Source organism: Fulmarus glacialis, unplaced genomic scaffold (genome assembly GCF_000690835.1).
Source record: "Fulmarus glacialis isolate BGI_N327 unplaced genomic scaffold, ASM69083v1 scaffold6297, whole genome shotgun sequence".
Taxonomy (NCBI): Eukaryota; Metazoa; Chordata; class Aves; order Procellariiformes; family Procellariidae; genus Fulmarus; species Fulmarus glacialis.
In genome coordinates this window covers 30737-41643 of record NW_009225005.1, presented here as the reverse complement: position 1 = coordinate 41643, position 10907 = coordinate 30737, and the positions used below count along the sequence as shown (strand labels likewise).

Sequence of the window (10907 nt, the reverse complement as noted above, 5' to 3'; positions counted from 1 at the left end):
GTAATGCATTGTTCACGGTCAATCTGCCACAGTGTCCAGCCTTGCTGAGAGCAGAGTTGGAAATGATTGAATGTTTTATCAGTGTACCTTCCAAGCATTTAAATAGTTCTTTATATGATTAGTATAAATCAATTACACTAGTAGTAATAGTAGTAATTTACTATTTACTATAGTAAATTATTTGTGAAGCTAGATAAATATTAAGGTGAAATTAATGAGGTTTCATAATTAACACAGATAAATTCTAGCCATATTAAAAAAAGTTATTTTTGTTCACTCCCTGTTTTCCTTCGTATTCTAGTCCTGCAGAAAAAGTACACTGATTTTCTTTTTCAAGAAATCTTTCTTTTTTAATAAAGTTTGCAAAACTCAGGAGCTGTCCTATCCTGCAAGATTGTATCCCAATCTTAGTCTGGTAATTTCAGTTTGGTTTTTTGCAAAATTCTTTATACAGTGTATGTCATAATTACAAAGTACTTTTCACTGTCTTATCTTTGACATTGTGTGTATATTTATATCTTGTATATATGTATGCACAACTATCTTACATGGAATTAGATTTTATTTAGTTTAGCCTTTAAACCAGTGTTATAGTTTAAAGCTTTATGCCTGTCTTAAACTACAAAGATTGGGTTATTTGTCATGTTAGTTTTTTCTGAAATATGCTGTGAAACTAGGGTAAGGGGGTGGAACAACTCCTGAAGAAATTGTTCGATACAATGCTAAAGCTGTCTTTTTGTGGGCGGAGTTTAGGATTTCCTGAAGAAATTTTCGTCGGATCAATTCAGGATGTTTTGTTTGCGCAGCAGATATAGCTCAGGTAAGGAAAAAACCACCCTTATTTATTGAGTTATGCATGGCTTTCCGCACATGCTTCCCAAGCTGGCGATGCAGAGGTGCGGTGGTGGAGGGGGCTCTCCCTGCGGCGCCTTGCAGTTCCCCTCGGGTAGGTGGAAAGGTTGGCGGCGCTCTGTGGGGCGGCTCTTTGGCTCTCGTTTAGAAGAGCATCTTTACCAAGGACAGTATTTAACCATATGTCTAAATACCTTCCTGAGCTACAGTTAATTGCACTTTCAATTAATGAATTACCTCTATCTTTGATTTGCATCTGTTGCAGTGGCTGCAGTATTTCAGTCACGATCAGCTGTTTTTGGAGACGTATCTAGCTTTGCCTTACATTCCTGTAGGGTATGACAAGGGCTTGCTAGTAACTTTTTATCTCCCTGCGGCGTTACCATTTTTTGTCCCGTGGAGTTACTGAGTGTTCAGGCAGTTCTGTGGTGCAGTGCCGCTTGCTTACACCAGCACTTGATAACCTAATGGTCATCTTAGCCTGGCAAACACTGCTGGTGGGGAGAGGTGTGGGAGATTTTGTCAGCTTCCCTGTCTACACCGTGGTGTTTCCAGCAGGCTGATGCTACTTTGCACTGGAAGAGGTTTTCATCTGGATAGTGTTTTTACCAGTTTATTGGGGCCTGCCAAAAGCAGATGGTAGTTCCCTAACCACTGCTGGGTCATCTGGCTTGTTGGCCGTCCTGGCACAGTAAGGGGATGGTGGAGCACAGGGAAACACCTGCTGCGTTATTTCGGTAGGCCTCTAGCTGCCTCAGATAAAGTACCTCTAGCAGTGTGACTGGCAGGGAGAGCTGGTGTGGTTAAGGCTCTGTGGCTTTGCTGGCATCCCTCAGCGTGCAATGCGCTGCAAGCCTTTATAGACGTGCAGTCATTGGACTGAGGAGTCTTTTTGCTTGTTAATATCTCTAGCTGCTTGCAGGAGCCACCCGTCTGATCTTCCTGCTGGAGCCTCCCTCTCCTAAGGCAGCTGAAGGCATCGGGAATGCCATGTATCCGTGAAATATTTTGAAGCATGGCATAGTGAAGAGACTGCTGGTTATTAACTGCTGACCTCCACCATGGTAGGAAGGGAGGAGCAGATCCAGGTGGGAGGTTTGCTGCAGAACCAGACCCCGTTTGGAGCAGGAGAGGGGGCAGGCAGTGGGGAGCACTGTCACCACAGGGTGAGGCGGCGAGATGGTGGCATGCCTGGCTGTTTTGGGGTGATGCCGCAGGACAGTGGTACACCTGGCTGTTTCCTCTGGGTCTCTGTCAGGAGATGAAATATGTTGTGTGCACATAAATGGCTCCCCGGCTGTAACTGGGGGCACTTGGGAGTCTTGAACAAGTGTGTATTTAAAACAAAAGAAGAAAAAAGGCCAACACCTACAACACTATCACATATATGTTTGTCCTGTAAACAAAAGCCGAATGGCTAGCAATTTCTAAGCTTGCCTGGGGGCAAGGAATGGTACTGGAGCCCTGCGGTGGAGGGCTGCCTGCATGCCTTCTCTGCTGCATGTCAGCTGGCTGCATTTGAACCTCTGCGAGAAGGACATGACCCTTTTCTTGCCTTACTTCTGGGTTAAATACCTTCCTGTGATAAAAACAGAGGGCTACCTGTGCAAATATATGTGGTTTTGATGAAAGGATACGGTGGTGTTATGTCAGAGTATAGTGCCAGCAAGCCACTCGGCAGATAAGGCTTGCTCGAAGGTCTGCTGCGCTTGCCACCTCCACCTTATGGTGCAGTTATTTGCTGTCCGATAAAGAGCCAGAATCAGTCCCTGCTGAGTCAGGTATTTACTATGCAGCCTTTCAGCTTGTGTCCCTGCTATCAATTCGCTTTGGTCTAAAGATAAGTTTACTGCACTCCTTCTCATCTTGCCATGTGCTTTCTAAGTATTTTTCTTAGAAGCGAGATCCCAAGCACCTTCTGTTTGTTCCTAAAAAGGTTTTCCTAGGCTAAACCTGTTCGCGATGATTCCTGCCTTACTTGCCTGTGAAAGAGAGCCTTTTGTACTTGCTAAAATCCAGGTTTGGGGGGTTGGGTGATGTTACTGCGCTTGTTGAATGAAGCCCATAAAAGATCTTTGTAGGCATGCAGATGAGACAGTGCCTGACAGTTGGGAATGCCCCCTCCTTGGTCCTGTGGTTTATGTGGATCTTGGGCTCAAAACGGGCCTTTTTTGTGCTCTGGGCTACCCCCTGCCTGCGTGTGTGCTGTCAGGCTCCTGGGGACAAACGTGGCTCCAAACTGCCCCAGCCATGGAGGGGCAAGGGCTGGAGGGGCATGTGCAGGGAGGTGCATGTGTTTCGTGGGAGTGGGGGCCCCTTCCCGTAGCGGTCATTGTTGCAGGGAGGATAAAGCTGGATGCCTTGCCCGTGGGGAAGAGGAGAAAAGTCAGAGGGAAGAGGCTTTGATGCAGGACATCACCCTTCCACAGCGTATCTCTGAAGGGGGTCCCTCTGCTCCATCGCCCTCTCTGCCTGCTCCAGCTGGTGGGGCAGAGCTGCTGGGGGTTAAGGTGAGCTCTGGGGGCAGTGGTGGTGATCCGGGCCTTCTGCTCTGGCTGATGCCTCTGGCTGTCCCCTTCTTGGCCTGAATCACCACCCTTCATCCCACCGGGGACTGTTGGGAAAAGGTCTTTCCGAGGTGCCACAGGCAGCAGCATGGTGCCCTACCACCAGCATGCCTGCCAGGCTGCTTCTGGGTGCAGCTTAAAAGGAGAGGTGCCATCTCCGAAGCCCCCTGGGACCCCGTTGTGAGGCACTGCTTTTCCTCTTGCATCTCATCAGCAGTGGCTTTGCTTTTGCAGTTAGGTGGAGGGGCTGTGAGCCTGCAGCAGGCAGCGGGGTTCTGTCCCCAAAACCCTTTCCTGGCCATCAGAACTGCTCTGGTGATTTGTGAACCTGAGTAACATTTTGGTCCCTCTGGTCTTTAATTGTTGGTGCTAATAAACATATGTTTTGTAATTTGACAATATAGCGATGATGCCTTCAGTGGCAAAGGAGGGAAGGAGTAGGGAGTACGGTGAAGATTTATAGAGCCGGGCTTGCCTGTGCCACGCTGTGGGTTTGCAGTGCCCGCAGGCAGCGGTTTAGGAGAGTGCCATGAATCGGGGAAGAAGAATGGCTTTAATCAAGGCGAGCTTCATCAGGGTAAACTTTCATCAAGTATTCCTCGCGGAGTTCCTGTAACCAGGGTAATCAGTTGAGTAATCTTAGTGGATATAAATGATCTCTTTCGATATCTTGCTGTTTCCTAAAAGTCTGTACATCAGTCTTTTTAAAAGCTGAGTAAAGCTTAATTTTAAAACTGGTGTTAATGAGGCAGTAATGCAGATTTTTAATTATGCACAAGTGGAAAATCTGACAAATACAGGTCCAGACTTATGCCTTAGTTATACTAGGGTAAATCCTACAGAAAGTAAGTTTAAACACTTAGGCTGCTTTGGGATTTAGGCTAATGGAACCAAGATCAAATCTCACATCGGGCTGCATCTGCCCTCTTAGATCTGTCCCCTTGCTCAGACTGTCTGCTCTAAAGAGTCTGTGTCTGGGCAGCATTGGGTAATTGCACAAAGCAGTCGGCTGTAATGTGTGCAGCACCAGAGGTGACATTGCTGTGGAAACTACAGGTGATGCTCAGTGCTGATGAGTTTAGGGATATGCTGCAAGCTGTAGTTTGGATGTACCTTAGTGCAGAGGTCATGCATAAAATGGTGAAGCAGTATTGCACTAGCTATGAATCAGTTGGCCCTTTGATACAAGTAATCAACTCTGGTATGATATTGTGGGAAGGAATGCATTTAAATTTAGGCCTGTCCGTGGTGGACACAACTTCCACCAAAGTCAGGTTAGCTGTCTTATGTGGGGTCCGAGTGCTCTTCTACAGAAAATTGCATGTTACTGTACAAATAGAAAAATTGCCTCTTGCTGATGGCAGCTTGCAGTAAAAGTGCCAGGGGGCCAGTCCGGCACCTGTGCTTCTGAGAGCATAGGCAAGGCGAGAGGAGCCTGCTTAACCCTAAGCCAGAAGAGGCCAACGCTGGTAGTTCCCAAAGCGCAATTGCCTGCCGGAGCTAGAGTCCCGCTGAATGCAGTGAGGGTGTCCGTGTGCTTGGATGCCATGTTAGTGGGAGGGGGGGTTAGTGTCGTCTTTCCGGTTGGTGGAAGAGAAGCACTGTAGGCTTAGGGTATAGCAGATCTCATCATAAAGTAGAGCTCTGCTTAGGATGTGATGAATCATTTACCTTAAGGTTTTATCTTTCTTTCCAGTGACTGTAAAGAGGCTTATGAAAGTGTGTGAGTTGGATGTGATGAATTCCATCCCAGACATGCCTTTACGAGATTAAGCAATTTGTATTTTCTCTGATAGTTGCCTTCGAAAATTGATATGGCCAGTTTAGCTTTGATACTGTGAGGGAATTGTGTATCTAGTGCAGAATCTAGACTGCAAAATTTTAGGTCCATCTAGATTTTAGATGCTGGTGAAGCAGCCCTTTAACTATAAGTGCCTGTATTCCTCACAGAGTCAGTGGTGAGGATTAGGTCTCTTTGGAGGTCTACAAAGAGAGATAGTATCTAACTAAATTAGAATAGGAACAAAATTAGGGGTGAGATCAGAGGTATGTCTTGCCAAATTAAATCTGGGGGGATGCTTAAAATCTATCCAATCCAAATGCTTTGGAGTAATAACTTCACAGAGAGATTCAATAATGAAAAAAAAAAATTAAGTTGCTATTGCTTCAGTCAGCTTCCAGACACTTTTTGAATCAGTCTGATACCTTTCCAGTAAGTTATACTTTGTCATATGTGATGATCATCTTTTGTATTGATTTAATTCACCTAGTGCACATGAAGAACAGAGTTTTTAATTAAATATGCAATTAATTGTAAGAAAAGTTTGCTGTGACAAAAAATAACAAAGTTTTCCTGGAATGACTTTGTCTCAGAGTATTGTTCCTACATATGACAGACAGCATCGTCTGTATCATAATGCCCAAATATTTTTTTTTCCCTTAGCAGTAGAATTTAGTGACGAGAGCATGGATGATGCAAAGCACCTTCTTCAGGCAATCTCCTCATTTATTAGAGATGCAAATGCTTACATAAAAGGACAGCTGGTATGTGACCCTGTTAGAGAAGACATCCTGTGGGAAAGGTAAGTGTACCTCCTATATCTTAAAGATTGTGATTATGCGAGCAATAGTTTGCTGACACACTCAGAGGGCTAAACACCGTAGTGTGCTGAGTTCTGTTTAAGAAGCAGGACAGGAAAAAGGACTGAGAAGCAGTCTTCCCTGCCAGCCCTCACCAAGGGCAGCTTTTTTTCCTTCTTTTTCTAGCCAGCTGCTTTTCCTCATAGTCTGCTACACTTAGTTAATTGTATTTTTAAAATCCCTGTTATTTATCCAGTGTGCCTGTCCCAACGCTTGCATCTTTGCCCCTCTTGAGTGATGTAGAAGGCAAAGCTATGACTGAAGTTGTGAGATTACCCAGTTCGTAAGACTGTGCATTAGTGACTGAAGAAAAAAGAGGACAACTGGAAAGTAATATGCCTTGGGCACGTGAGATTGTAATCAAGCTGGCTGGCACTGTGGCGTGCAGCAGAGGAGAGAAGGGGTTACTAAGAAACTGGCCAGGGGCAGAGATGTCACAAGGAAAGAAGAAATTACGGCTGTTGTGATCCTGACGCTGACGATGAGAATCTTTTTTTGGAGCCCCTTAAGAAAACCAGATCATCTTCCAGGAGAGAGAAGTGCTGTGTGTTGAGTGCAGAGCTGAGAAGACGAGCAGAGTGCTCTGGAGTCGGGGTGGGAGGGCACTGAGCACCCTGAAGCGACGTACATGCAGGCAGCTCTGGGACACAAGATCAGAAGGGAAATGGCCTGTGCTGTAGAAATGAGAGGTGGCTTCCTTGTGGTGCGGGGAGCTTGCCGCTGCACCGACTAAGGCTTGCAAGGGGTGCCGGAACGTGTTACGGGGAAGGGGAGCTGAATTAACTGCTTGTGATATTTGGCAAAAAGGAGTCCTTCAGCAGAAGGCTGCAGAAGACCTGTTGGTGAGAGATAAGGCTGAGACGTGAGGCACGTGGGCAAGTTGAAATGGATTGTCAGTGGGGGACATGTGGGAGGGCACAACTTGTCTATCACTAGATGTAAAAACAACCAAAATGAAACAGAGCTCTTGATTAGGAAAGTGGTAGATGTTCAGCAGAGAGGGGGAAGCTCGCAGGGAAGAGCATTGGGAGGAATGGGTTAGGGTAGCAGTCATCTGATATCTGAGGGGAGGCAGGCATTCTGGGCAAAAACACTCAGAAAGAGGCACAACTGGGTTGAGGAGAGCCCCAGAGGCACTAGGATAGCTTGAGGTTCCCCAGGTAACCCTGCTCCCTGAGCTTTATCATGAAATGGCATCCTCGGGTCAGCACTGTCGAGGTCCGGTTCGCTTGGCTACGTGCAAGAGCGTGCTGCCAGCAGCTGTTCGCAGCTCGCCATTTATTCCCCCTGCTGTCCTCATCCTCCCGCTCAAAGCAGCTGCAGCGGGTGGCACTGGTCCTGCGGTGATGAGTGCCACGGTCCCACGAGACCTTTCTGTCTCGGCCAAGCCAAGTGGAGTCCCAGGGCTGGGATTGGGCTCGCCTGGGAAATGAGGAAGCAGCTCCCGCTTCCGAGCGGGATCCTGCCAAGAGGCCAGCCCGAGTCAGCTCTCTTGCCAGGCACTGGAGTGGTGCACGTGATGGGGCTTTGGAAGAGAAACGTGTTAGCATGAAAAACGGGCTGCTGGAAAAAAAAGAACTTAGCAAAATCTTTAATGTGCTTAATATCAACCTCATTTTCCATCTGTTTTTAAATGATTAAGGCAAGCCTTGCTCTGCCGTTGTCGTTCCTGTGATTAACAATGTATTTATTGAATGGATGTAGCACTCTGGATTTTGACAGCCGTCAAGTTTTTCCCTTTGCAGCTGAAAGATGTGTCCTCCCTCATCAGTGTAGCATCGCCCATCATAGGACTGCTAGGAAGGAAACGACAGTGTCCTTTTGATGGCTCCCTCTGGCTGAATAGCTGATGAATTCAGCATCCTGCTGGCATCTTGTTTGTCTTATCTTAAACGTTACCTTTTCTTCTTGAAGGCTAGCCACCGCAAAAGTAACCGTGAAGACTGCATTTGCAGATGACTTTGACACCTCCAGGGCTGTTGCAGCAATTATGGACCTCATTCACCATGGCAACAGACAGCTTAAGGCTGTTACTAAGGTAACCCATTAGGATACAGAGATCAGAAAATGACAGCTGTCCACTGTCCTACTGTTTAATGCAGACAGATTAGTTTATTGTTCACATAAGAAACCAGCAGAAACAAGTCTCCATAAATTGTTGACCTTAACGGTGCCCATTTGTCCTGACCGTATCGCCGGAATTGTGTACGGCTATTGTTTTGTGCTTTGTTGTGTCCAAAGGATGTTTCTTTCCTTCTGCCCTGTATTATTCATACCTAAGGTTTTTGAAAGGCCTGAAGCCATTGTGGCATGCTGCTAATTTTAGTGTTGGTTTTATGTTCTTACCCTGCTTCTTTGCTTAATACCCATGCACAGAAATCAACCTCAATTGGGAAATGGGGGGTGGTGGTTGCTGCGCAGGCTTTGGCAGACGGTCCCAGGTGCACGAGGCAGTCATGGTGGTGAGTTCAGCTTTGGGGACCGAGTGGCTTCTGCTGTCGGCACATGATAACTGTGGCCTCAGCACGTCTGCATGAGTCTGTCTTCAGATGGCTTTTGGCAAATTGAGATCCTGTTAAGATCTCTTGATGCTGACACAAAGGAAGCGTCTGGTAAGGACCAGACCTGAGCAATAAATACAGTCTGAAGCACTTCTGGCTCTCCTTGGACCAACAGCTCCCTTTCTCGCTCAAGGTGAGCAGCTCAGCCTGGTTGCTGTGCTGCTTGATTGCTGGTGTCATCATGTCCACCATTTTTGTGCTGCGAAAGAGCATATAGTAATAAGAGTATATAGTAGTAACTGAATTGGCTCATTTGTTTAGAAATTCTCCCTCCTCCTGGTCTTGTTTTGGTGCTGGTTTTAAGTTCTGTCCTTAGCCTTATCTTTCCCTTTTCTTTACAAAATGACTCTCTGAGCAAATCCCCAACTTGAGCCAGTTTGCAGCAGGGATCTGTAACAGAGTTACCACTCCTTAAATACAAGTAGCATTTTGCCAGTTGTTGCTTGTTTTCCCTGAATTCCTTCTGTCACTCACTTTGCTAAGAATTGGGTGGGATATTTGCGGGGCAGCTGACTGGGGTTTCTGGTTGCGGTGGTGGAACTTTTCTGGGTGCAGCCCAGCTGTCTGAGCGTTACCTCCTACTGACTGTGCGCGTGCTTTCTCTCCATGAGAGTTGTGAGTAAATTCACATAAACGTAACTACTTGTTCCTCTCTTTAATTCCTCTCTTTAATCTTCCTGCCATTCTTGCCTTAGTTGGCACGTTCCTGTTTCTTTCAGTGGTCCGCTTCAGCTCCTTCCAGTTCAGACCCTTTGCAAATTTTAGGTTATGGCTTGTCTCGGGCCCTAACGGCAGTGTCGGATAAAATCCAGTACCATATGCTAATTCGGTTGTATATGTCATCACTCTTTTTTTAGGCAAGGGTTATACCTTAAATTGCTTTTCAGTCTATGATTTAATCTTGATTTAATTTTTTTTTTTTTGTGAAATAAATATGGAGGTAAGAAAGAAATACATGTGTTCTTAAAAATGCTATTCTACCACTGCTGCTGGTAGTTGCTGGTGCTGCTGGGGCATGACAAAATGCCATAAGCTATCTCAAAGCAGTCTTCACGTTGTTTAAATCAATAAGACACTCAAAAAAGGGTTTGGGGTTTTTTTTAATAATTTATTTTATAGGTGCCCTTGAAGCTGGGATTTTGTTCTTTTATTTTGTTTTCATACACACAGCCCTTTCATGCCCAGAAGTGCTATTTTTAGGTCTAATTTACTACGCGCATTTAACGCACGGCAGCTTCACGCATCTCTTCTCCTTGCTGCACATGCTGGTAATAAGCTCTTCCCCTCCCCCGTTTACTTAAATCTTTTCCCTTTGTGTTGTGAGGTGCTTTTATATCTCGTAAAAATTCCCATCTGGGCAGGTGTTACTGGTGGAGGTAGATCTATATAATTAGTAACAGTTTTCCCTTGTGGACCTAGGCTGCAGAGAGATGCTGAGTTTTGTAATATGTATTGACTGGACAATCTCTTTTGAGTGTTTTTTAAACAGGATGCTGGATCTCCTAGAAGCTCTGTTGTGTATGGAAGCATTATTTCCTACATAGAAGGCTTTTTTAATGCCCTTGGGATGTCCTTTGGAGAAAGACAGGTATGAAACGTCTCTTCTGTGTGTACTAATGTATGGTAGCAGTGCCAGCGTTATGTTTTATAGGACACTTTCCAGAAGTGTCAGATGTAGCGAAGTTATTTATGGTTTCAGTAAACCTTTCTGCACTGCTTGCAGTTTCTACCGTGATATCTTAGGAGAGCATGTGAGCAGGTAGAACAGGAGAAAGTAAAGTGTGGGCTTTTTTCTTCTCTGAGATACTCCCATGTCACTGCAGCAATTGTCCTGTGGAAATGAAAGTTTGAGGAATGAAACAAGAAAAAGTTAGCATGGGAGGCCTTTTAAGTTGGTCCTGTTATGTTTCTGGCTTCTTCCCGGCTCTTCCTCTTTTTTCTGGTTGCACCCAGGCTGACTTCGATAGCCTTACAAATATTTGAGGTTGTGACCTCCTTGCACAGCAGGAGCCGGAGTCCAGCTCCTCTGCAGAAAGCCAGGGTGCAGGGAAAGGGGCCGCTCCGCTTTGAGACGCGGTAGGGTGCGGGGAGGGGAGGGCAGTGGGGGGGTCCCATCATTGGAAATTCCTCACATATCCTCTAGTGCGTGGATAGGCAGGAATGGGGGGGAGAAAAAAAGGAGAGAAAAGCCCAAAGCAAAGTACTGCACAGGGAAGAGAGTGATAAATGCAAAGGTGATATCCTGATGTATGGAAGGCGAGCGTTTAAAATGACGCAAGGTGTTGGA

The 10907-nt window shown here is 45.9% G+C and overlaps 1 protein-coding gene across 1 annotated transcript in view; it reads left to right on the top strand.

Annotated features, from left to right (window-relative positions):
- The window catches only part of CARS2 (cysteinyl-tRNA synthetase 2, mitochondrial (putative)), a gene marked incomplete at its 5' end in the record, with an annotated part of 33092 nt that overhangs the window by 15898 nt on the left and 6287 nt on the right, over positions 1-10907 (top strand). The window contains 4 exons of the mRNA XM_009582324.1: positions 754-820; positions 5863-6001; positions 7974-8097; positions 10110-10208. Coding sequence (XP_009580619.1) covers positions 754-820; positions 5863-6001; positions 7974-8097; positions 10110-10208 — 429 coding nt within the window. The remainder of the gene's footprint in view (positions 1-753; positions 821-5862; positions 6002-7973; positions 8098-10109; positions 10209-10907) is intronic.